This window comes from Polyodon spathula, chromosome 1, assembly GCF_017654505.1.
Source record: "Polyodon spathula isolate WHYD16114869_AA chromosome 1, ASM1765450v1, whole genome shotgun sequence".
Lineage (NCBI taxonomy): Eukaryota > Metazoa > Chordata > Actinopteri > Acipenseriformes > Polyodontidae > Polyodon > Polyodon spathula.
Window position 1 is genome coordinate 21,943,816 of NC_054534.1, and position 27,691 is coordinate 21,971,506.

Below are 27,691 nucleotides of genomic sequence, written 5' to 3' on the forward strand. Positions count from 1 at the left end.
GCTAATATGGCCCAACAAACCGGTTCACTGTGTTCTACTGTTAAAGAGGTGTGTATTTTTTGTTTCATTTTTCCTCAGCACTTGGCCCTATCTGGTGGACAGATATTCTAACTGCCCCATTGATACGGTACAGAACAAGAACTTCAAATGTTTATCTGAATATTACATTTTTCTGTCATGCTGCTGATTTGGTTCCAGGTTATTCCTTCATGCCTGTCAAAGTATGCAGATTCAGTGTGATTAGAATCAACGTCCCTTTTCTGCTTCAGAGACCCCTGCAGTATTTCCAGTCGGCTTCACTGTTAATGTTTTGGAAAGTAATTCTTGGACATGGCTTTCCCCTGTACACTGCAGCGTGTAACCCAGCTGGGATCAGGATCCTCGGAGAAATGTAGTCTGTGGTTGGTTTTTTTTTTTTTTTTTTCTTCTATTTCACACACATACTCTCAGCTGCACTGTCAGTTGTTGTTTATGACAATATGATTCCTCAATCACAATACTCCCTCAGTCACACATCGTAATATATCACAGAAAAATGAGAAATTATGATGAGAGGTATTTGTTGTGAACTTTCAAAGTTAGTGATGGGTAACCAAAGCAGCCTCTTTGTTGTTGATTGTGGTGAACTACTATTGCTAAGGAAACCAGGCTAATGAATGTGTGGGGGCAATTGAAATAGAATCAAATTGTTATCTGAAGCAACTCTGTCAGTAGAGGCCCTCAAATGTCATACAGTACAGCAAGAATCAGTTTACATTGCATAAGCCAGTATGGAGATTAATACAGAGGAAAACTGTGAAATAGCCTTGATTTACTTAAGTATTTCCTTTTGTTTCTTGTTTATTATTAATTTGGGGGTGTTGAATGCTCTGTCTCAGACACTTATGTTCATACGGTAGTTGTTTTTACAACTGGATTCCATCAGAGGAATATAATGAACAGAAAAACAGAAAGGTAGTGGTACAGCTGGCATGGGACACTGGTACTGTGGGGTCATCCTACACCAGGTTCGATAGAATGGGAGCAATTAACTGTTTTAGAACCTCAGTGGTGAGAACCATGAAACAAGGGCCTGGTCTAGAAGGATCAGCAATGGAATGGACTGGAAGAGTGCGAGGATTCTTATCCCTGCTGTACTGTCAGTAACCTATTCAGTAATATATATTGTCAGCTTAACTCGCATACTCATGTTAAGACTGCTTGCTGCTCTATGAATCGCCTGATCTGAACTCTTCAATCAACTAGAGGTGTTAATGTAGACATCACTTAAGTAAAAGCTCACCAGATATGGCATCTTAAGTAAGAGCTACTCCATTGAATTTCCATTGTGCAAGAACTGTCCTCTCAATAATCATTTTAATTGAAATGACTGATGTAGCTGAGCCAGGAAGGTCCATCGGAGTGCCACCCCATGCTGTATCTGTTACAAGCCACGGACAAACTTCAGTGTCCAGTACAATATGCTGTTTATCTTAAAAGCCTTTCACTAAAACACAATACCCTATCACAAATCTGAAATACAAAAAAGCCCTGCATCCTCTTTCCCTACTGCTGGCTACAGAGGGAATGTCATTCCCTCCCACAGCAGCTTGTTGTTTTAACTGCCCCATTGTTAAGAGAGCTGTGTATTATTTAAGCTGCAGCCCACGTGTCGGCACTGTGCTCATAGCTTTAACAATACCTCTTCAGTAACATACTTGCCCCGCCCCGGCTGACCCTTTGCATGCACAGCCCATTGTCAACAGATAAGAGAGCTGCTGACAATAATGGGAGTTTTATAAATCCCGTCCCTGCTAAATGACTCTGTGTCCTTGGTGTTGATAGACCCCGGAGATGGTATCTTGTTGAATTATTCAGGTGCCCTTTTGAGGGTATGGAGGTTGGTGTTGGCAGAGGTTTAAGGCAGCACGTGAAATCTCAGCCCATGTGACATGCCTGGGTGTCCATCCTAATCAATGGCACGTCTGTTTTAAAGCCTGTTGCTGTACCTTACTTCAGCTTTACCATATCGTCTCATATGTCTTTTCACCTTGAACCGGTCATGGAGTCTGAATTGTGGATGTCTAAAAAAAAATGAATACAGTTTTTGTTCTTCCCAGTTTATTGACAATTTACTGTACATAGAGCAGGTTTTAATTTAGTTAATTTCAGTATTTTACTATTTTATTTTTTATCTTGCAAGTTTATCTGAGCAAAGGCATTCTAGGGACTGGCAGGTTTGTAGCAAAACGACTCTGAAACATCGTTTGTATTGAATTATAATTAGGGCTTCTAGTTTTTGTTTTTTATTTTCCATCTCTCTCCATCCCTTTTAAACCTTAATTTAATAGTAGTTAAGCCTTAACTGAATACCAGATTGTTTAAATTAGCGACGCAGAAACTAACACAGTGGAAATTAATAAGCTGAATTCAGTGATTAGAGCCAGAACGAAATGCAAGTTCATATAGAATCAGGTGAGATCAATGCACATCTTTTGTTAACTCAATCAAGATATGAGGGTAAAAAGAAACAACTTCCTTTGGTAATTAGTGTTTGATTAAGAAAGCAAATTGATTACTAGGGGGCAGTGCACAATTGGCCGAACACTGCCAGGGTAGGGAGGGCTTAGGTCGGCAGGGGAATCCACGGCTTACCGCGCAGCAGTGACCCCTGTGGCCGATAGGGCGCCTGTGGGTCTGCAGTGGAGCCTCCAGATCTGTGTTGTCCTCCGTTGCTATAGATCTGGTGGTCTCGCTGTGGATCCGCAGTGTGTAAAATGACGGATTGGCAGAAGCACGTTTTGGAGGACGCGCGCTCCAGCCTCCGTTCCCCGAGTCAGCAGGGGGGTTGCGAGCAATGAGCCGAGGATACAGACAATAATTGGGCATACCAAATTGGGGAGAAAAACCGGGGTAAAAAATTGGCAACGACTAAATAAAAAAAAAAAAAAAAAAAAAACGAATTGACTCAAAATATGTTTAAAGGGATATCACGTGATCAAAATAAAACCCGAAAACTAGAAGCTCTAATTATAGTGTAATCATTTGGAAGGTTGGTGTACTGTAGAACACACAACTGTTTGTACACACAAAACACAACTGTTCTTTTTTTATAACAAAGCAGATGAGCATCAGAATGAAGTTTTTTTTTTTTTTTTTTTTTTTTTTTTTTTTGGTAGATTGTAGTGTCTGGCACAAATTATTTAAAAACAACTGTCAAATATTGAAATATTCAGTTGGTGTTTAGGAGGTAATAAAGGGTCCTATTTTTCAGATGACTGCTCAGCTTCTGTGCAGTACAGTATACCAAACAGTAAAGTGCAGGCAGGCAATTCATTGTTGCTGGTTATACCTGTACAGTAACTGCATCATCCTATGAATGAGATTTTAATCTAATCCCCCCCCACCAGTATTATGTTTTGTAATAAGGCAGTGCAGCTCCTTTTAAATTAGAGCAGAACACAGCATAATATGCCTCTAGTTCCCTTACTAACAGATGGGATATACATTACCTGTAGAGTAGTATGAAGAGGCATCACCCCCGATGTGTTAGAAATGTAAAACTGCTTGTTTAAAGACACTGTGAATCAATACATCTTATTTCAAGCTGCTCCACTGATGGGCTCTCATAGTGCTGTCAATATAAGCCTTGCTTGCATAAACGGTAAGCATGTCTCTGCATTTGAAGTGATACACCACTGTCCTTTTTATTATGAACAATGGGCTGAAGTGGCTTGCAAGTCATGTTTCAGTTGACTAGAACTCTGTACCATCTTTAACATTTTAAGCCACACTATACAATATTTAGTATAGTACTGCATCTACAGTAGCAAGGTTTAGCAGGGAGGGAAGTGTAGTCTAGAGTCTGTGCTTTGTTTCAAAGCTGTGTCTGACCTTGAATGACTCATTCAGTGATGGATAGCCATGAATATTTATATAGTATGTGTGACAATTATTTAATAGGAAACAAATAAAATTGGTGGGGTTATTGATTCAGTGCCATACTGCAGTTGAGCATTTTGCATTTTCATTTTGATTGATTTCATTTTATCTTATAATTGAGATCCAAAAGACGTGGGAGAGACTATGAAAAGACACGGGCTGCCACATAATAGATGTTTACTGTAGGTTGACTGACAATGTGTGCACTGTAATATAAACCCTTTGTATTCAAACAAAAACTGTGACATATACTGTAGCACTTCAGTTCAGGTATGAAATGTAGACACAGCAGTACGTTTAATTGATTTAAAAAAAAAAAAAAACTAAACAAAAAATTGCTTCTTTTCTCCAATTCTGTTGAAGGGTTTACACTGTAGTTGGGCTATTTTATGAGCATGTGTGTATTTGACCATTACTATACCTGGAAATTGCTGGGCAGAACAGAAGATCATCAAACATGGTGTATACCTATAGTAATAGGGACTTGATGAAGCCCTGACATGAATCATGTTTTCAAGTGTATTACAGTATTTTCTAATTGCACAGGGGAGACGTGCAGTAAATCTGGTCAAACTTTACTACGGGAGATAATTCTTCCAATATATTGTAGCTTCTAGACACTCTGAGTTTTGTGGCCATGTTCCTTTACCTTAAAGCTGGTGGGAGTTTAAAAATATGTGCCTCCAGAGCACATCTCAGATCTACAGTAACACAAATCCTTTGAACAGAATGCCCACTTCTGACTGTATTGCATTGATTCAGTCATGCAGTTCAATTTCTCCAGATCTGGTGTCAAGCATCCCAGTAATGTACAGCAAGACTGATGTCCGCTGGGGATAGGAAATGGTTTTATTTCCATGATGCTCAGGCCATTTTGATGAAAAAACGTAGGGGTTGTAGACTGATGCAACAAGGCCGATGTCCTTGCTAAGTGTCCTGTCGGTTTCTTTTATAGGAGCCTTTTGAGGACGGTTATGCCAATGGAGAAGAAACCACTCCTGCACAAGAGGCAGCAGCCAAGGAAGCGAATGAGGGCAAAGGTGTTGTGAAGTTTGGCTGGATTAAAGGTGTACTGGTAAGTAAACATTGTGGAGTTTACTGCACACCAGCTTTTCACATGTATTTAAATACTGTTGTTTTAAAAACATTCAACGTTGTTTGAGATAAGCACAGGCACTTCCTCTTTCAATATTTAATCAAATATTTGATCTTTTAAGAACTGGCACTTTGTGGGCAACACTTTTTTTTTCACATTTACCCAGTGGCAACACATTTGATTAAGTATTTTTTCTAAGTAAAATAGAGGCATTTTATTACTGTTTTAGATTATTCCTAGGGTAAATCAATGAACAGTCTGAGCAATGCAGATGGATATAGAGCACAGCCAGTGAGGGGATATCTTTGGAACCCACAGCTGTGTCAGAAGGAATGTACAGCTATGGCCAAAGGTTTTGCAAATTAAACTTGCTCAATAATGTCACATAAACATATTGAATTGCATACCGCTTTGTAGTTTTCCATATACAGTACGTAACGATAAACGGACAATTTCAAAATCTAACATGAAATACTGTACTACTATTATGGCTTCCTCTACACTTTTGATTACGTGATTTTTATTAAAACAACTAAATGATGTTCATATAGTTTAAAAAAAAAAAAACAATAATAATATCTTCATTTCCAAAAATTCTACGTGGTGCAAAACCTTTGGTCATAGCTGTAGCGCTACAATATACTGACAAAAACAATGAGGCTTTGCACAAGTGCAAAATTGATAAAAGGAATAAATGTATCGTTAACAAGACGTTAGGTCTAACTTCCTTTTTTCCAGTTGCTCCAAAATGTAAATTTTAATCTCCATTTCAATTAAGAGGATTTATAAAAATGAACATGTCAGAGAAGGCTTTGGAGGCCTATATTAACTAGTTTTCATGGGCAGTAATAGTAAGTCTAGTAAGTCCACTCATTACAGTACATAACCCAATATTTTGTTTTATTATCATTTAGGTGGACTATGGCACATGCATTGTTTGAAAATAATTAACATACTACTGAAAAAGCAGGCACTAATGAACTCAAGAATAATGCCTGCTTACTGTTCTATAAGCAGCCATTGTCTACCTGCAAGGCACAAGTTACTGCCATGTTACCGTTTCCCTAAAAATCGATAGGTCTCCAATCCTTGCATTCACCTTGTACTGCACTATTAGAGGGCCTTTATTGATTCTCTCTGTAACTGATACATACTGGCCTCCATTCACTAATGAATACTCTATACTGTTTGTTGAACCAAGTTCATGCCATGCCTGTTTAAGTGATTCTCAGGCTTTGGCAGAACACTTTCACTTGCCTTCGCATTCATTTTGTAGACTACTATACTACAGCAGCTTGCATGAGGACATTCTATTCTACATATACATACAGTGTGTAATCCAGATTAAAACCAGTTCCATCTATCTAGTGACCACAGAAAGTAGAAATAACAATAGTACAATATTGTATTTATTTATTTATTTATTTATTTATTTATGATTAATTGTATAATCATTGCCAACATCATAATAGGCTGAGGGCAGTAAAAAGAAATGTAATTTGAAGTTAGTCTACTTACAGTCCCCATTTTCAAACGGTTCCTGCTTTTTACAAGTCAGGTCAATGAATCCTGTCACTGTACTGCTCTAGCATTGCATTCTAAGCATACTAACATAACCCATTATTATCACCTGAGAAAATGAAGTTTAAAAACATACTAAGTTTAGTACAAATTTAATTTGTGATCTGTCAGGCTGGGCTCAGTGGGTTGATTGCGTTTTGAAGAATGAGGCCATTTTATTTTCAGCCTGTGAAACTTTGCCAAGCCATCTGTATAGTATTGACAACACCCAACATAATCAGTAATCTAAATTTGTAATTATTTATTATTTTTTTAATATAAAAGTAGAGCTACAGTACAGTAGCCAGCGTTGAAATATGCTTGACCATCTACAGTTCACTCCACAGGTGCCAGTTTACAGTATTTTGTTGTTATTACATTTTTTTTACTAGCTGTCCCACCTGGAGCTTTTAAATCCTCTCTCCTTGAGCAAGTATGGAGCTTTGAAATGTTTTAGTTAAGGCCAACTAATAGCCATTGTGATTTAAATAATATTGTGACAGAGTAGATAGAAATGAATATAGGTATATACATTATTCCATTGGGAGCGTTGCCATGCCGTTTTTCTCTTTCTGACAGATGATTCTTCATGGAGATTGGCTGTTATCTGTGCGATTATCTTTCCAAATTAACTAAATCGTACACTCTGAGGTAAAAATGTAGGCCATTTACAGTAGTTTAAGCAAAACTTAAAATTGGAAGAGTAAACATAGAGGGAGTCATGTATCAAGTGTTTGCGATGGCATTAAGGCCATAGTGCCAGGTTTACGCTGTCCTTAAAATTGCCCCGTATGTGCCATGACACTTTTTGCAAGTTAAGGCCGTGTTAGCACCGCCAAAATGCGCTCCACTGTGCAGTGCGCTTCGCCACTCATTAGCCATACAGTTTAAGGCATGTCAAGCTTTAATTATATGCATGGGAAAATTGTAGGTGGGGTTTATTTGTAAATTAAGTCTGATGTTAATTATATTTATGAAGCGGCAGAACAGCTGCGCCGGCCCTAAAAGGGTCCACAAATAAAGTCCGATTTCAAATTGGTCTTATTTGGGCGCAAAAGAAAGTCACAAAGCATCTGATAGGAAAGAGAGTTATGGCAACAGTCGTAACTTATTTTTTATGATGGAGAGTGCAGACTCCTAACCTTCCTGAAGAACCCAGGAACAGAGGGAGAGTAATAAGAAGGGTGAGAATATTTAGGGTCCGCACTACCCTTTATCTCCTTGAGGATGAAATTATAGCTTGATACCTGCTAAGCAGCGGCGTTATTTAGTTTTTGTTGGAGGAAATCAGGGCTGACTTAGAACCTGGCACCGCTCGCACGCAGGTAGTGCCTGTGTTCTGAGCCTCCCTCTCCAAATGGGCCTCCTGTAGCACAGCTTTTTAGACTAGACTCTAAATGGGCAGCATGTTTATGCATTTTAAGTATGTCGGCTTACATCGTGCCTCATGAATTTTGGGCCAGTTAATACATTCGGGATAGAGTAAAATTTGTACCGTGGCAGAGTACTACTTTACACCCACCAATTTAGCGCTGCGTCGGTCGATCTTGATCCATGACACCCATAGTGCTTAATATTTAAACGTTAACATATCCAATTACCAATTTAAAACACGCCACAGAGAGCTTGCAAAATAAATAAATACATTTAATAAATACAAGAAATAAAGAATAAATAGCACTGCAACATTTACCTACATGTATGTGTAAGAATACAGGCCCTATTTTAAAGCAACTGATTTGGCCAGATTGCAAAAACCTTTTTATTGTTTTTATGTTAAATAAATTTGCCTTATACTTAGGGCTTCTGATTTTTGGGTTTTACCCAATTTCTCCACCCCGAATGCTTTTTTTCTGCATTCGGGTTAAATCCGAAAACTACCCTGACTAGGCACACTGTATATGAATAAATGCATGTGCATTTGTCTGTGATTCAAATGCAACAGAGCAGAACTCGTGCCGATGATGGTAAGCTGATTTACCTATTAGAAAAATGTGTCTTATTTGTATGTGTGTGTGTCATATATAATAATAATTTTTTTTTTCAAAATCACAGCAATGTAGCTTTAAGGTTTTTGTTTTTTTTCACACTTGTCTTTCAGTTATTTGTTTTTGAGTGTGTGTTTAAGCCAAGGGCATTTTAGATGCAACAGTCAATCATTTCTCTTTGTAAAACAGCATGGAGTAAAGTTGTTTAGTTTTCCAGGATCATCTTTGTGCAATTATACTTGCAACTCCACTATAAAATAAACCTTGATTGGAACAGAGAAATGACTGTATACTGTGTGTTTGTTTGTTTGTTTGTGTGTGAGTGAGTGAGAGAGAGGGCGGAGTGAGAGAGACGTCATCAAAAGTCTGCATACTCTGGGTTTAGTGTAGCAGTAGATTTTAATAGCTGGTTTTTGGCATGTGTTGCTGTACAGTTGCTGTTTCCAAAGCGCCTGTGTAAAATAAATTGATGTAGGCTTATCCTAGATAAATTATTTTAAAATAAATTAGGTAATGGCAAATGCTTATCCTCTTTTTAATTATGCTACTTCAAAGGTTAGTTGCTGTGGTCTCGTGTGGGTGTATGAGTGTGCCTGGGTTGACAACTTGATATCCAGCTATGGTAAAGGTTGCCATCCTATTGCGCTAAAAATAACACCTCATATTGTTGGAACATCTGCTTTGGGGAAACTGTTGTGAACAGAAACAAGTGACACACTGTTTTTTTTGTTTTGTTACAGAAAATGCCGTTGCCAGAATAAATGCAGTGCATTGACATGAATGTATATGGTAAAGCTAAAGGGTTATAGCACACTACTCACTTGTTCTTTGTTTATTTTGAACTAAACCTTCATTTTCTTCCTTCATCTTCCCCAGGTACGATGTATGTTGAATATATGGGGCGTCATGCTCTTTATTCGCATGACGTGGATTGTCGGGCAAGCTGGCATTGGTAGGTAAAAGTTCTCACATTGTAGAATTTTAGTAAATTATGCATGCTGTTTACACCTGTTTGCTTATCTGCACAAAATTGCTGTTACATGTTTGTTAACTTTTGGTATAAATACTATCAACCTTCAAGCAGCTTTTCAACCACCTTGCCACTGGGATGACCCACAACTACTGTGCAAGGGACCACTGCCTTTGAGTTTGACTAAAAGTAAATACAACTGCAGTTTTGAAACTGGACAATAGTAGCATGAGAGTAAATTCTCAAAATCCCCTTATAGGGTTGATATAGTCTGAAAACAAAACAAAAAACAAGCAATTTGACTCTTTAATCTAATTACAACCTTTGTAAATCTGGTCTTGTATAAGCACATTGAATCTCCTAAATCTGAATCCTCAGTAAGGCGCTTATTTCCTCACAGACATTAAAGCACAAGAATCAGAAATAACCAGCTTTAACCGTTCACCTTGTGTCTGTCTGTCTGTCTCTCTTCCTCCAACAGCTCTTTCCTTTGCTATTATCTTGATGGCAACAGTTGTGACAACCATCACTGGAATGTCCACTTCAGCCATAGCGACCAATGGGTTTGTGCGAGGAGGTAATTCTGTCTGTCACAGTCATTTATTATTATTCCTCCCAATTATTTAGTTAATTCTATTTTGTGTTTTGGTATATTTCATGAATAATATTCAACAGAATCTTTTTAGAATATGAAATGCAATGGCCCAACTGAGAAAGTAGATTTTAGTTAATTAGCCATGACTTATCAATGGGGTTGTGATGACCAAGTAAAGAAATTGAATATTTTTTTTAGTCTGTGGCATACTCCCCCTATTCAAACAATGTTTCTCAAATGGATTAGCTTTTAAAAGATCAACCATGCCAACAAAGTGTTTCATTGTTACTTTGGAAAAAATAATTTGACATAAGATGTCCTTGAGAGGCAAATACAAACTTAGCCAATCTTGTATTTGGTTAACATTTCTTATATCCCTAATGGCAAAATAAACACAATGTTAATGTTATGTTACACTGGCACTTATCTACATTTTTTTTACACATATAACTGCTTCCGGGGAATTGATATGTGTATTGTTTACTTGTGTCTATCACCCAGGTCAACCCTGCTTTATCAAAAGCAGTGTGAAATCACGTATCCGACCCGTATGACACGAGGTACTGACAAGTAGGTTCCGACCCGAGTAGAGAAGGCCAGTGTGAAAGGGGATTTAGTGTTCCAAAGAAAAACACTTCAATTGTGTGTCTCATTTGAAAATAACACATCTAACTTAATAATATTGATCTCCTTAATGGCTTTCCACAGTTTGTCAATATTGGAGAAAAATCATGGAGAACAGTGGTTGTGTAGGGTTTGGCAATGAAACCCTACCTTGGATTCTGACATGCAGGAGGTGTTGACTGGAAGTGTGGGGCTAGGCAGTGATGTAGAGAATTCACAGGATATCCTTGCACAGCATTTGCATTTAACATTCAGCAAATCAGATGATTAAATTTGAATGCAACTATAAAGTGAGCATCGCTGTGCCCTTTCTGCTCTGCTGAGTCTTTTTTCAAACTGTGCACAGCAGTGCCAAGGTCTTTTCAATATGTATTAGGCTGGAGAGATTCAGTGTTGTACTGATAGTATCCTGCTTAGTACTGCTGATCTATGGATTCACCCAGCTGACTTATTTAATGATAAACTCCACCTAGTAGTAATAATAGTGTAGCTCTTAATAATGTGTTGCATTGTATAGTGTAACATGGAGTAAGTGGCTCTCTACTTGTCAGTGTCTTGGGAGCCAGTCACATGCTGAAGTTTCAACTGGGGACAAGATGGTTCTCCTTCCACCAACTTCAGGTATTCTTTGGGGATGTGGTGTGCTGCTGGAAGTCCAGATATTTGTGACTTTTCAAGCTGTCTTATTGTCCGGAATTGTAAATGTGTGTGAATATATTCAGTCTAACACTGATGACCTGCAGCTTTCTAACACTGATGACCTGCAGCTTTTAGGTGGTAGATGCCTCCAGTAGCCATGGAGAAGGCCCTGAGTATGGTACTACTTTCACTCCCAGAGCAATATACAACGTCAACCTCATAAACAGAAAAAGTAAACTGGTCATGGTCACATAAGAGACATCGCAAATGTGTTATGCTCATGGCATTTTATGTAGAGGTGTCCTCGACCTGCATAAGCCAAAGAATGACCTTGCTTGTGGCATTTTCCTGTGCCTTATGGTGGTTTCACTGTACTTTTACTTGGCTAACTTGGTTAAATATGAGTTTCTGAATTGCCCCTAACCACTCTTAACCCTCTTGGGTCTAAAGTTTTTCAGGCAACTTTGGGGTTGTGAAATAGTGAAAATGGCAAGATGTGCTGGATGTAGGACAGCATGTTGTTATGTTTCACTGGTATTTCTCTTGTGAAAATGACATAATGTATCATGTGAAAATGTTTTTGTAAACCTAATTTGTCTAATATACTATTAACAATGTATAAACCAAAGTGTGAGAACAAAGTGCATTTTATAGTTAATTTCAGTTTTTAACCATTTTCTTTTGACTTTTGAATGGGTAATTAGTGTCGAAATACTGTTTTTATAGATGATCAAGAGACATGCTGGGCTAAATGAAACCTGGATAGGCTGTATTTTCATCTGTCAGCATACATTTAATATAAACAGAGGAAGCCTTTAGAACAGGTTCAGCTGTGGTACGCCTTAAGCTGTTTTGTCATAGAAACCTTGCACAGATCTGGATCTGCCAGCCCATTGTGAGCTCTCCCAGGATTCGAATTTCATCATGTGCTGTAAAAATCAGCACCTTATTGAACTGATTAATTCCTGCTCATATTTATTTATTTATTTGATTTATTTCCCAGAATTCTATTGTAATTAGCTTTTGGAATTCCTCCGTTTTTATTTAGAAAGGATTCTGAAGCTGAAGAGCAGCTATCTTTTATAAATGCATGTAATTTGGAACTTGATTACACTGGCTGTGTTTCATCAATCCACAAAAGTAAATTGGAATAGTATTTATCTGTTGTAAAATAGGTTGTACTCTGATGTTTAATTAACTAACCATGAAATTCTTACTTTATATGACTTGTAATCACTGTTTAAGCTGACACCATGTTGAAACAGGTACTCTGCAGCCTCAAGGCAGCGTGTCCAGCAGTTGTGCAATTAGGATAAAAAATTAAAAAAAAGATTTTATTGCCTTGAAGGTAATAAAAATATGTTTCCTTAACACATTGAGTGTTAGTCTATGATAAATCACTTGCTGTCCTACTTGATGTTAACTTGATTGTTCTGCCTGCCTATATACAGAGGAACAGAATTTTAAAACACTGCTAAAAGCCCCTGGAGATAACAGAAAAAAATATGCATGATTGATGGCCTGTCCCAAAGATAGTTAGGCAATAAATGTCAGAGACTGGGATTAAAACCTAAGGAAAGTTGTGTTAAGGTTTCCTTGATTGGTTTATTAGACAGTAGTAGTTTTGATGTTATTGTTGTTGTTCCTAATTCCAATAGCCACTGATCAGTTTTCTTACACCTACAAGTACATACCCAGCTGATCAGATCCTAAGGTGGAACCTCACTTTCGTATCAGTCTTTTATACAGGGAAACTCTGCATGCTTCAACAGAAACCATGTATCCTTCTCAAATGTGGTGGATAGGTTTTCAAAAAGTAAATAATTTTAGAAATCTGCTGGTGCACGTTTTATCTCAGAAAAAACTAATTCCAGCTAATTGCAAATCCCCCCTCCCAAACAAGTTTGTGCTGAAAGAAGTAAATTATGTGTATGTTCTGTAAACTAAAAAGAAAAAAAGTGTACAGATCTCCATTTGTCTGGCTATACAGACATAAAAATAAACTGAAGGAATATTTTATACAACCTGTGGTGCGTGTTAGTCTGCTGCATAAAATAAAATAAAAAAAATCTTACACTGCTGAGCAGTTTTAAAATGTTTGCTACATTCTTTTAAAATATCATCCCACAATTGTATTCATTTTTATATTAAAATACTGTTTTTTCTTTTTTCTTTTTTTTTTTTGTAAAGCAATCGATTCACTTTGGATGTATTTGTTGTCTCAGGCAAAAAATAAATTAAAACAATTCCAGTATCCGAATGGCACACAGTGATGATCAGTTCATAAAAGTTTTACTTTTGAGTTATTCCAATAACCATCTTGCACACATTTTTTCAAAGGGAGTACATCATTCAGTTCTTCGGGTTTATATTATTTCTGTTATCAAACCATCAGTTTTCCAGAAGACTGGACTCTTCAACTCTGGAATAGATCTGGTTTGCTTCTGCTTAGCTTCTCATCAGCCTTGCATGACACAGATAAATCAGTTGTAAATTAACATTTGGATGGTGCAGTCTGTTAAACTATCATGCTGTTTCGCTTGTACAGGAGGGGCGTATTACCTGATATCCAGAAGTCTGGGACCTGAGTTTGGAGGGTCAATTGGCCTTATATTTGCCTTTGCGAATGCAGTAGCAGTGGCCATGTATGTTGTGGGCTTTGCGGAAACCGTCGTGGAGATGCTGAAGGTAAGATAGTTAAGCATGTGAAAAAACTGTGGAAAAAAGGGTGCTGGAATGAAGGTGAGGTGATGTAAAAACACCTACCAGCTTTACTTTACCTGGTCAGGTAATGATTTTTAGTTCATAGTTTGAGGTTGCAGTGGTTGACATCTTACTGTACAAAGCCACTGCCTTAGTCTTGGATTATGAATAAAAGTTGCTCTTTATTTTGGAGACAAGATGACCATGAACATTTCAAATATGCTGTCTCTGTTTTATCTAATTTATAATATCTGTTGTGTATACTTACGTTTTTATATCTAAGGTCATATGACAACGTGGTTTCCTCACAAAATACTCTTAAAGAACTTAGTCACTATAGTTCACCAATTATGCTATAAACTACAGAAATACATTACTCCAATAGTAATTCACAGTTCTGGCAATTTTAATTGATTAAATCATGACTGTTTAATCTCTGTAAAAGTGCACCTTGTTTCAAACAAAAAAACACAGACAATTTAAGAAATAATGATTTTTAACTAGTTTTATTATATAGCATACATGGATAAGCAAAGACAACACTTAATAGATATTCTAAATCTAATAGCTATAGGCAACTCTTGATAGGTTAAGAATGATATATTTACCCTTGTGGAGCTTGAAGAAAGGTTTTAAGAGCAGGAATGTTTCGTAGTTTTGCAAGTCCAGTTGTAAAAAGAGTCCATTAATGTGCAAAACTTGATTTAAGAGTCCTGGAGTTTCGTTGCAAATTGTTAGATTTCCAAGAACAGTGTGTGAAGTTTTTCTTTTAAAATCCCATGTAGAAAGTCAATTGCAGTTAATCCTCTTCAAAGATATTGTCTTAGTTCCAAGGCAGATGGGAGTTCTTAAATTAAAGAAGGTTTTCCCCCACAAGGCATCTTCTGTAGCTTCCAGATATATAGATGATTCTTCAAAGAATAGGTTCAAAATAGATCTTGAATGGATGGAAAAATCAAGACCCCGAAATCATTCGATTTCCAGTCTTTTAAAATTGGCATGAGATGGGTGTTCTGAGACACCAGCCAATTATTTGGGATTGACCCAAAATGTAACCTCATTGGCAGTTGTCCTTAGAAAAAGGTGTGTCCTTGATCTTCAAAGAATTGTTGTTCACACCTTGGATAAGACCTGAGTAACACAAATTATATTTGGTTATAAAGTACTATTTGTTCATTTTAAATTGTAACTTATTCTTTACAGATTTAACCATGTATGTGCCAAATGACATTGTAAGGCACAAAACAAATATTTTCAATCTTTAATATCATATTGACAGTTATCAAAATGCAATTTGACAGACAACAATCATCACAATGTGTATAGTGTTTGGCATTGTTAGTTTAAGAAATTTATGAACAAAATGTTAGTGTCAATCTTGTATTTAAATCATCTAAACATTTTAAAGGTTTGCTGACTGCAAGGCTAATTCAAAGACATTCTCTAACCCACTCAGAGTTACTCATAAATTTAATTAGACATTTTAACACCTGGGCTAGAGATTTTATTAGAGTCTGACCATTTAGAAAAACAGACACACTTTCTTGAGCCACTTGGCCTGGCATCCTTATGTAATCAACACAATCCTGTTAATTTCTTCCTGGCTAGCAGATCTCCAGACTGCTTCTTAGTTTCTTTTGACGCTTGCATTTTAAGTTGGGTGAGGGGAGATGAGAGAAAGAATGCAGGATTAACACATACAAGAAAAATATAGAATTATATTAAAATACATAAATTTCCCTCACATTGTAAAATTAATGTAATGTCATCAAATAATAGGGGCTGCTAATATGACAATAGTAAAGTAAGGGGTAAAAAGAAACAGAAAATGTAACCTTTTTTATCTACCTATTTTTTCCATAGGAAAGCGATTTACTCATGATTGATCAAACCAATGACATCCGAATCGTTGGCACTATCACTGTCATTTTGCTGCTTGGAATCTCTGTAGCTGGAATGGAATGGGAGTCTAAGGTACGAATATTTCCTATCCCAGTGTACTCCGCCCCTAGCCTTAATGCTATCAGTACCTTGATATATGGCAGATAAATCCAGAATGAGTATACTAGGTTAGTGTGATATTGTATAATGTTAGAGCCTATTAGGGAAGTCATAGGTTAACATTAGCCCTATCCAGTTATCACTGGCATGTGTGTTTAGCCAGTATTTTACAAGTGTATCCTGTTTAGCCTGTCAATGTCAATTAGCTGAAATGTTTGCACTTCTAAATTTGCAGTTGGACCAAATTAAGGGAACAGCCATAGAAACCACATTCCAGCTTATTCTTTATATTCCATTATGAATGCTATCACATTGGCAATATATTGTATGCCGTTCAGTCTAATCAGTTGTTCTCCAATTTCACCAAATCGCCAACAATGGTTTTAGGTTTGTAAGCTTAATCTTGCAAAGATAAACCAGATTGCATTGCATAGGCACAGTATGTTTGCCATGCAGATATTTAGTGCTAATCTTGGACTACCTACAGATAATGTAGGTAAGGATATTGAAGATTCGTGCTGAGTGGGGTCTGTGAAACCAACTGTTAATGTTCAGCTTTGACTTAAGTGAACACTACCTTGATTGTAACAAAAATACTGTACATATTATAAAACTGGCAAGGAGCCTCGCTGAAGGTAGGTGCAGTAGAGTTTAGCCAAAAATGGGTATATGGGTAATATATATTTATTAAAAATACAAAACTGAAAGATCATAATTGGATAAGTCTCCACCCCCCTGAGTTAATACTTGATGGAAGCACCTTTGGCAGCAAATACAGCAGTGAGTCTGTTGGGATAGGTCTCTACCAGTTTTGCACACCTAGATTTGGCAATGTTTGACCATTCTTTACAAAACTGTTCAAGCTCTGAAGTTCCTTGGGGAGCGTTGATGGACAGCAGTCTTCAAGTCATGTCACAAATTTTCAATTGGATTCAGGTCAGGGCTCTGACTGGGGCGCTCAAGGATATTTACCTTTTTGTTCCTTAGCCAATCCAGTGTAGCTTTGGCTGTGTGCTTTGGGTCGTTGTCATGCTGAAAGGTGAACTTCTGTCCCAGATTCAGCTTTCTTGCAGAGGGCAGCAAGTTTTCCTTAAGGACTTCTCTGTACTTTGCTCCATTCATTTTCCCTTCTGTCCTGACAAGTGCCCCAGTCCCTACTGATGAGAAACATCCCCATAACATGATGCTGCCATCACCGTGCTTCATAGTAGGGATGGTGTTCTTTGTGTGATTTGCTGTTTTGGGTTTGCGCCAAAAATAACGCTTTGCATTTAGGCCAGAAAGTTCAATTTTAGTTTTGTCAGACCACAAAACTTTTTTCCACATGGCTACAGAATCTCCTGAGTGGTTTTTGCATACTTCAAATGGGATTCAAGGTGGGCTTTCTTGAGTAATGGCTTCCTTCTTGCCACCCTACCATACAGGCCAGATCTGTGGCGTGCTTGGGATATTGTTGTTACGTGCCATATGTCTTGGCCATAAAAGCCTGTAGCTCTTGCAAAGTTGCCATTGGCCTCTTGGTAGCCTCTCTGATCATCCAGTTTGGAGGGACGGTCTGATCTAGGTAGGGTCTTGGTGGTGCCATACACCTTCCACTTCTTAATAATCATCTTGACCGTGCTCCAAGGGATATTCAAGGCCTGAAATATTTTTTTTTTTATACCCATCCCTTGATCTGTGCCTTTCAACAACTTTGTCCCGGAGTTGTTTTGAAAGCATCTTAGTGCTCATGATTGAGTCTTTGCTTTGAAATGCACTACCCAACAGAGGGAACCTACAGGAACTGCTGAATTTTTCCTGAAATCAAGTGAATCACTACAATTTAACACAGGTGGAGGCCACTTAACTTGATTTTAAAGGCAATTGGTATTTAAAATAGGCTATTACAAGGGGGGTGGACATTTTCATTTGGGGTAGGATGTGTAGATAAATGATAAAAAACCAAGCTATTTTAATTTCCAGGCTATAAGGCAATAAACAGTGGAAATTTTGAAAGGGGGTGTAGACTTTCTATAGGCACTGTGTGTGTGTATATATATATATATATATATATATATATATATATATATATATATATATATATATATATATATATATAAAATAGCATTCAACTAATAATTTTTAAAAGGAATTATTGTACAAATTCTAATGTGTGGTGTTTTTTATTTATTTTTTTTAAAGAGATTACATCTGTATAGTTGATTTTAACTCGATCTTTTTCTTCTTTTTTTAAGGCCCAACTCGTTCTCCTGGTTATTCTGATAGCAGCCATTTTCAATTATGTTATTGGATCATTTATCCCCATGGAGTCTAAAGAATCCAAAGGATTCTTTGGATACAAAGGTATGTAAGATCTACTTGCAAAATGTCCACTTTACACTATACAGTATATCTTGCACTACAGATGTTGAATAGAAAAGTTACCATAAACATGCTGCTTTTCACCGAGTTTTACTCCAAAATGTAATTAATTAGCCTTCTATGCATTCTGACTTTCAAAGCAGTGGATTAGTGAACCACAGCTGTCAGGTAATCGCCACACTACTTCAGCTCAAGGCTGGCCTTTGCCAACATCCGCTGTCTATCTCTTGTGTGAAGAGTCAATTGGCTTGGCAGTGGAATTGGAGGGTACACTCACTGACCTTCAGTTCTCCTAAGCTTTTATGGGGAGTTCATGTGGTTTGGGAGGCTGTGTGGTCCAGTGGTTAAAGAACAGGGCTTGCAACCAGGAGGTCTCTGGTTCAAATCCCGGTTCACTGACTCACTGTGTGGCCTTGAGCAAGTCACTTAACTCCGTCTTTCGGGTGAAACGTTGGAAGGGACTCTGCAGCTGATGCATAGTTCACACACCCTAATCTCTCTAAGTCACCTTGGATAAAGGTGTCTGCTAAATTAAACAAATAATAACATCTACTGACTTGTTTAGTTTAGTAACAACTTTAGAAAAATAAATGGTGTAAACGTTCCTTTTAATTCTATCAGTAGTCTATGAAGGATGCTCTGGGTGATGGGGATAACAATTCAGTCAGTGTCCTTTTTGGTGTTTAGGTGAAATAATGATGGAGAACATGGGTCCTGATTTTCGAGACGGAGAGACTTTCTTCTCTGTCTTTGCCATTTTCTTCCCAGCTGCAACGGGGATTCTTGCTGGTGCGAACATCTCTGGGGATCTTGCGGTAGGTAATTTTCATGGAATTCTGCTGGAGGACTTTTAACACTGTCCAGATAATTCTGTCTTGTTCCATGACAGTTGCTCAAAACAGCACCTCCTACCTATAAAAACAGCTTTCGCCATTAACAGGATTATGTACGTACTTCAGAGTAGATTGAGATATACTACATGTACCATATTATGCACTTTTGAGTTTCACATTTTTAAAAAATATTTTAAAAATCTGTCCAAAAACTGTTTGATTACACAATACACCATGTATTCTGAAGCTGTGTTCAATACTTTTTCAGGATCCGCAGTTAGCTATCCCAAGAGGAACTCTCTTGGCCATCTTGATAACTACTATAGTTTACCTTGGAATTGCTTTTTCTACAGGTATGTTGCTGTTTCATTGTATAGTATATCTACAGATAACTGATGAGTGAGTGAAAATAGAATTTCTCTTCACCAGGGTATTCTGTTCTTCTATTGAACCCCGTAAGAACCCTTGACGTGTGGTATACAGAGAAAATGCACCTAACAGATATTCATTTTTTAACTAGATTTAGTTTCACAAACTGCTACTGTAGTCCTGTCAGTATGACCATTCCAGCTTCTTTTAGGAAAGAAAGACTTCTTGTATCACACTAAGTGTGATCGCTTGCTGTGCCCTCTATTCCTGGTCCAAGCTTGTATTGCTAAAGCTGTGCCCCCTGCAACAATATGCCGATTTTACTGTCGATCATAGATCCTGTCACATTTTAAGTAGGTGTCGTCCCTTGCTTAGCAAGGGATTTGCCTTGCTTAGTTCACTCATTATGCTTTATCCTGTTAAAACCTGCAAAAACAAGGAAGAAGTAGTTATGAGGCATCATATCTCGGTCATCACAGTCCATTCCTAGGACCCCTGTGGTCTTCACTGACATTAGAAAATGAATCCATATTTTCCTTTAAGTCTCCTTCCACCCCTTTATAAATCTAGGCTGCTACCAGTTCAGTGAAAACTGGTTGCTGCAAAAAGATCACCATTAATTCTAAATCTTCCACAACTTTGCATTGATGCTGCTTTACATGTACTGCTAAAAGCTGATACATCTCCAATTATCTCTGTGTTTGATTCGCAGGTTCTTGTATTGTGCGTGACGCCACAGGGAATATTAATAGCACCATTGTTGGAACGCTTACAAATTGCACTCAAGCAGCTTGTAAATCTGGTTATGATTTCTCTTCCTGCACAAGCGTGACAAAATGTGCATACGGCCTCCAGAACGACTTCCAGGTAGGATGGGGTTAATGACAGAGTTTGGTGGGGTTGTAGGCCTTACAATATTCAGGTCCTGAGTAGTCGTAGGGATTATTGCACTGATTAGCGTTCACTTTTGAGCCTTTGTGGTTTAATCCCTCTAATTACAACACCAAGTACTTCTTCAATTAAGTGTATGAAATTTAAAGTTGAACACATCTTGACAACTTGTTTATTTTCTCTGTTTAGGCTTGCAGGAGAGGGGCACAGCCAGTGATTGAGCACTTTGGCACACGTGCATAGACTAGTGTTTCTGAGATCTGTTAAATTCAGTGAAACAACTTCTTACTAATATTCTGAAAACTCTATTTATAGCAGTAGCCAAATTAGCTTTTATTACTTTTTTCACGGTACTGTAAGTATTTGCCCCCTGTCTGATTTTCTGCATTTTTGCATATTTTTGATCAGATCTTCTGGGACCCGGAGTGAACAAATAACACAAAATGTTGATACTTATTTCTTTTATTAAAGAAAGTTATGCAACACCCAATGCCCCGTTTGAAAAAGTAATCGCCCTTAGACTCAATAACTGGTTACGCCACCTTTAGCAGCAATAACTGCAACCAAAGGCTTCCTGTAGTTATTGATCAGTCTCTCACAGCGCCATGGAGGAATTTTGGCCCACTCCTTCATGCAAAACTGCTTCAACTCAGTGACATTCGTGGGTTTCAGAGCATAAACTACTTGTTTCAGGTCCTGCCACAATGACTCAATGGGGTTTAGGTCTAGACTCTGACTAGGCCATTCCAAAACTTTTAAATTTCTTGTTCTTCAACCAATCTGATATAGACTTGCTTTTGTGTTTCGGATCATCGTCTTGCTGCATGACCCAGCTGCACTTCCACTTCAGCTCACGGACGGATGGCCTGACATTCTCCTGTAGAATTCTCTGATACAGAGCAGAATTCATGGTTCCTTCAATGATGGCAAGTTATCCAGGTCCTGATGCAGCAAAACATCCCCAAATCATGACACTACCACCACCATGCTTGACCATTGGTATGAGGTTCTTACTGTGGATTGCAGTGTTTGGTTTTCGCCATACATAACGGGGCCCATGTTGGCCAAAAAGTTCCACTTTTGACTCATCTGTCCATAGAACATTGTTCCAGAACTCTTGACGATCATCCATGTGCTTTTTGGCAAACTTGAGATAAACATTCCTGTTCTTCTTAGTGAGCAGTGGTTTCCACCTTGCTACTCTGCATGAATCCCGCTTTTGCCCACTGTCTTTCTGATGGTGGAATGAACACTGACCTTAGCTGAGGCGAGAGAGGCCTGCAGATCTGTGGATGTTGTTCTAGGGTTCTTTTTGACTTCCTGGACGATTTTACGCCTTTCTCTTGGAGAGATTTTGGCAGGAAGGCCACTCATGTCAAAATCTCTCCAAATGCAAGGCGTAAAATCGTCCAGGAAGTCGCAAAGAACCCTAGAACAACAGTACTGTCCCAAACTTTCTCCTTTTGGACAATATGTCTCTGACTATAGTTTTTGTTTGATGGAGCCCCAGAGCCTTAGAAATGGCTTTGTAACCCTTTCCAGACTAATAGGTATCAACAACTTTTTTCCCCGGAGGTCTTCAGAAATTTCTTTTGATCGTGGCATGATGTGCCTCTAGAACCTGTGTGCTGACAACTTCACTCTGATGGTAAAGGCCAAAGTTAGGCAGATTTATATTGGGCAGGGCTGGCCCAAATCAGGCCTGATTGTTAACCAAAGTATTAGAACAGCTGACCCTAATTATCCCTTTAGTTGGGTTGAGATAACGGGGGGGGGGGGGGGGGGGGGGGGGGGGGGGGGGGCAATAACTTTTTCACCCCTGAAGATTGCATGTTTGATTACCTTGCATACCAGACAAATGAAAGAAGCATCAAACTTTGGTGTCATTTTTTTCTCTCAGACTCCCTCTATATACTACTACAACTGACAAAATGATCTGACCAAATTCAATGTGAAAAATGTGCAAAAATGCAGAAAATCAGAAAGGGGGCAAATACTTTTTCACAGTACTGTACATTTATGAGACCATGATTATTGCAAAGTATCTGATCTCCAGTGCCCTAGTGTTTTCCTGTAGGTTCCTGAAAGGAAATGTGGGGATATGTAAATATGAACTATATTCTGTTTAACCACAGTATTAACTTACTCTTACAAATGACTGCCAGACCCAGACACCTAAAGAGTCGACTATTACACTACTTCTCCAGCTATATTGAAAATAGACATGTGTCCTTGAGTTTTCCTAAGCTTATCAGTAGGCAGGGGGTGGGATATCAGAGCTTCCTCATAGCTGGTGCCAGTTACTGTTACAGCTTTTCAGCTAAGTGCACTGAATGTCATCTTGACTTGCTCAAGGTTAAGTTAATGAGAGGCAACTGAGAAAATAAATACTGTATGAGGTATAGTCCTTATTATTATTATTATGAATATTATTATTATTATTATTATTATTATTAAGGATTCATAAATATAGAATCAGTACTAGTAAAGTACAGATGCTTTCTTGAATAAGCCCAATGTTGTATTCTATGTTTTCATATTAACAATTATTTATTTCTATTTCTTTGTATTGTGTGGTGTGTATTTTATTTTTATGTTTACAAAAATAGATTACACCTTTTGATAATAATAATAATAATATAATAATAATAATAATAATGCGGGTGTGGAAACAGTTTGTTCTTTCATTAGGTCATTTGATGTGGAGATGGAACTAATTTGAATCCCACGTACAACATTTTGTTACGTCCAGAAAAAAAACAAAAAAACAATGAAAAGCAATTTTGAATTGGCTTTGCATAGTAACAGTGGGCATCTTTGTAACTTGTCAATGCTGACATTCTTCTTTGCGCACATGTAAAGCCAAATAAAATGGGAATAGAGCTTGAAAGTACAGTTCTTTGACGCATATTGCAGGGTAATTAGCAGAAGGTTTTTACATAAAGGGTGTTTGTTTTTGAGTCACAAGATTAGGTAAGGTCCACGCCATGAAAGGAAGCATTCATGAACTTCTCATGCTGCTGCTGTGCCCGTATCACGTTTAAAAGACACAATGGTAGGACTGCAGATTTTCATGGATGTTGACAAGTAGCCTTATACAAAAAAAACCCTAGTCTTAAAAGTATGGAGAATGACTGGCAGAACAATTTGGCCTGTGTGTGTGTGTGTGTGTGTGTGTGTGTGTGTATATATATATATTATATACTATATATATATATATATATAATATATATATATATATATATATATATATATATATATATATATATATATATATATATATATATATATATATATATATATATATATATATCTTGTGTCCTTAGGAATGTGTTTTAAAAGAAGTCTTATAACCACAGATTTTTGCCGTGTAAAATGTGTGTGTGTGTGTGTGTGTGTGTGTGTGTGTGTGTGTGTGTGCCCTGTTTCAATTAAATAAATAAAATGGATGTTGACATGGATAACCGTCATGAAGAAATACCCAGATACCTGGGTCGTTTTCAGGTAATGATGAGAAAATAAGTAAAAAATCACATACATTAATGTTTTAAGTGCATGATACATATTTAAATACTATATAGGACACATACATTTCGTCCCTTCAGATCTGTAAATTTGTGTAACATTTTTCAGTACTGGAAACATGATTTCCATTACATGAAAGGCTCTAGGCTCTTGCCAAGATGAGCACTAACTAAGATGTAGCTTTACAGTAAACTAATGGGATCCATCTGCTTCTCCATCCATTTGCGTTTATTTGCATCTGATGATGTAGATGTCCTTCTGCCTGGTGTTGACAGCTGAAGTGTAATGCTGGCTCCAGGGATCGGCTTATTTTGCCTCCCCAGTGCATCGGCACACACAACAGCTGCAATGCTGGCTCCAGGGATCAGCCACAGTGCAGTCTCCCCAGCGCATCAGCATGACAACCATCTATTTTGAGGTAAGTAGGGTACATCTCTGGGGTCTTCATGTGGGAACTTTCCATCCTCGGTGTTTCGTCGACTAGCCCACGACACCTCAAGAGGGCTCAACAGTGATTCTGGTGTCCCAGCATCACCCCCCTCTGTCCCTCCACTCAACTCAGCCCACCTTACCTGTAAATCAGCATTTTTTTTCTTTCTATTGTGCTTGAGATCGACAGGCAGAATCTTTCAGTCTCAACCACAGCCAGTTGCTGTTGATTTCAGCTGCTTCAGATAAGTTCTTCACTGTGCAACTCAACTCTTGGCCATTGAACCCGACATCTCTGAGAAACTGGGTTGTAGAGTGTGCCACAAATTCTCGATAACCCACCTCCACTGGGTAAACCCAGACTCTCCATCCTCGCTGTTCCGCTTCACCAGCTAGTTGAGCATACCGAAGTGTCTTCCTTTCATACGCCTCATCCACAACATCCTCCCATGACACTGTTAACTCTATCAGATGAACAAGGCGTGCTGATCGAGACCACAAGACAAAGTCTGGTCGAAGGTTAGTTATGGCAATCTCAGGTGGGAAAATAAGCCGTTGACTAACGTCTGCCAGCATTTTCCAGTCTCTAGCAGTTGCCAGTTGTCCTGGTCAAGGCTTGGTTTTAACACCTTTTCTTGGTGGTTTATCTCCTGGATGGAGGAATATTGTCTTTTGTGTGTAATGCTTTGATGGAACTGGTGGCAACTTATTGGCCATGTTACGTTTGTGCTCCAATGCGAAGGCCAAACATCGCAGCACCTGGTAAAGGAACCAAGTAAACCGTCCTTGGCTAAGACCCACCTTACATCCTGTCAAAATGTGCCTTAATGTTGCAGGTGATTAACACAAAGGACATGAGGGATCCTCACCCACCCAGAGGTTTAATTTCTGTGGTGATGGGAGAACACCATATGTTGATCTGATGAGGAAATTGATCCTGCTCTGTTCCATTGTCCATAGGTCTTGCCAGCCGATCTTGTGTTGTTCCACACTCTCCCATCTCATCCATTCTCCCTGCTTGGCCTGGGAAATTGCCTTCACACAACTCTTCCTCTCTTCCTGCTTTTGCAACTCGTTGTCTACCAGCTTCCTCCGTTGAGATGGGGTTGCCTTGTGCCATGTAGGAGGAGCTGAACTGAGACCAAGACCCCCTCTTCCATGTTAAACTTGCCCCATATTGTCACCGATTCGAAGGGCAGCCTTTGCATCTTCCATAGCTTTCTTTGCCACCCACTTTCTTCCAGTTTTCAACACAGGTGCTGCCTCCCTTACGCATTTTTTGCTTGAACCTACTAATGTCATTTCCAGTCTGACCTTGGCACACTTAAACTCCTCGGTTAGAGCAGAGACTGGTAGCTGCAGTGTTCATTTACTATAAAGTCCCACTCTGCTGAGGCAGCATGGAATTCCCAACCATTTCCTGACATATGAACTGATTAAAGCTTCCAGCTTCTCAACTGTTGTCAAAGAAACCTCTTACAGTCAGTGACCATAGCAGCCTTGGCAGTAGAACAAACTGAAAGCACCAGAGTTTGTGTGTCTGCTAAAGTGCTGCTGTCTATGCTCTTCAACCCTTCCACTGCTTCTTGTCTAACTTTTCCCACATGAACTGTGTCCTTTAGATCTCCGTCGTACCATCTCCCAAGACTTTTCACTGACTTCTCGGACACTGTTGGTATTGCCTCACCATTAATGTAGAACCTTTTATCTACTAGTTTACCTTTAATTATAGAGGTGCTCCTTGATTTAGTGTGCTTGAATTGCATTTGTGCCCATTCAGTGTTGGTTAATTTGCCCAATAACCGATTAGTGCATGCTACTGTTGTAGTTGTTGTTGTCATGTCATCCATGTATTCTCGAATTGGTGAAAAACAAAATTTCAAATCTCCAAAGTAGGTTTTCACTAAATTTGTTATTGTCATCAGTACACTGGAAAAATCAAATGCTGCCCAAAGAAGTTCATGTGGCACTGAACCATATGGATTAGGCAAATCCAGGAATGTCACATGGAGCTCCTTCCTCTCCTTTTTGACTGATTGAATTTGTTGCCAGATTGCACTGATGTTTTCTAAGCATTCTGGGAAATCTTGAATGCCTGCTTTTTGTACTGAAGTGTCAATGAAGCAGTACTTTAACAGGTAGGTTGACAATCTGAGCATTAATACTGAAGAAAATATTATCTTCTACGTTTAATAGGGAAGAATGGCGAAACTGACTGATGCTTGTAGAATCTTTTCTTTTGGTATAAAGACTACACCTGATCGGTGCCATGCTCTTGGTACAATCTGTTTTTCCCATGCCACTTTCATCAATTCCGCAAGATTCGTAGAACCTCTAGACACTCTTGTATGGTCTGTACGGAACTCTGTTAAGCCCCGGAGATGATGACACCCTTGCTTCTTTCCACTGCAGATTTTGAACTAGTCTTTTGTGAAGTACTCTCCATTCTCAGATCCATTTCCGTTCCTAAGTCTTTAACCGTATTGTTCAACATTGAGTCATCTTCTGCCCCTACTCTCGCAAACTCTAGGGGTAGTTTTCTCTTTTTCTATTTCTATTTCTTTCTCTATTTCTTAGAAGTCTTGGGCGGGTGTCTCCAGCATCCTGTTTACCTTTGAAAACAACAAACTGGATACTGCCGACAAGGGTAGCTAACCCTTGCCAGCCCCAACTTTTTATAATTTTCATAACCAGCTCTGACGATAGTGACTGCTATATTAAATGATACGTCACAATCGCATTTTAAAAGGGTTGACCTTCCTTGTTTGCAGCATATGTCTGATTTACATGCCGAGACTCCTAATGGCCAGCTTTGAAGATGATTCAGGTCTAACATACGGATTGGATATTCTGACTATTTTGTGACTTATTCAGTAATACAACTTTTTTTGTCTGTACTTCAAGTATTTTGACTGCATGTTCTATAAAAAGAAGAATAAAAAACTATAGAAACACAAGAGACACAAGAGCTGCCTTTGTAGAGCAGTCACTGTAGTTGACTCACAAAACATATCTCTTGTGGAAGCAAGATGGACGTCATTGTCATGTTTTGTGAGGCTCTTTTACAATAGAACGTGTTCTAGGCCATCTCTACTGTACTGTGCTCTGCCTTGGCAGTAAAACACCAACACATTGTGTACACAATCTAAAAAGATTAGGTTAAAAAAACTGTTAAGTACTTACATC

At 38.4% G+C, this 27,691-nt stretch overlaps 1 protein-coding gene across 2 annotated transcripts in view; it reads left to right on the forward strand.

Annotated features, from left to right (window-relative positions):
• LOC121315607 (solute carrier family 12 member 2-like) overlaps positions 1–27,691 on the forward strand; it is an 82,979-nt gene that overhangs the window by 23,480 nt on the left and 31,808 nt on the right. For both annotated transcript variants that reach the window (XM_041249854.1, XM_041249844.1), the window contains exons 2-10: positions 4,877–4,996; positions 9,442–9,517; positions 10,017–10,112; positions 13,942–14,081; positions 15,960–16,070; positions 18,332–18,440; positions 19,146–19,273; positions 19,560–19,644; positions 20,373–20,527. In XM_041249854.1, coding sequence (XP_041105788.1) covers positions 4,877–4,996; positions 9,442–9,517; positions 10,017–10,112; positions 13,942–14,081; positions 15,960–16,070; positions 18,332–18,440; positions 19,146–19,273; positions 19,560–19,644; positions 20,373–20,527 — 1,020 coding nt within the window. The remainder of the gene's footprint in view (positions 1–4,876; positions 4,997–9,441; positions 9,518–10,016; positions 10,113–13,941; positions 14,082–15,959; positions 16,071–18,331; positions 18,441–19,145; positions 19,274–19,559; positions 19,645–20,372; positions 20,528–27,691) is intronic.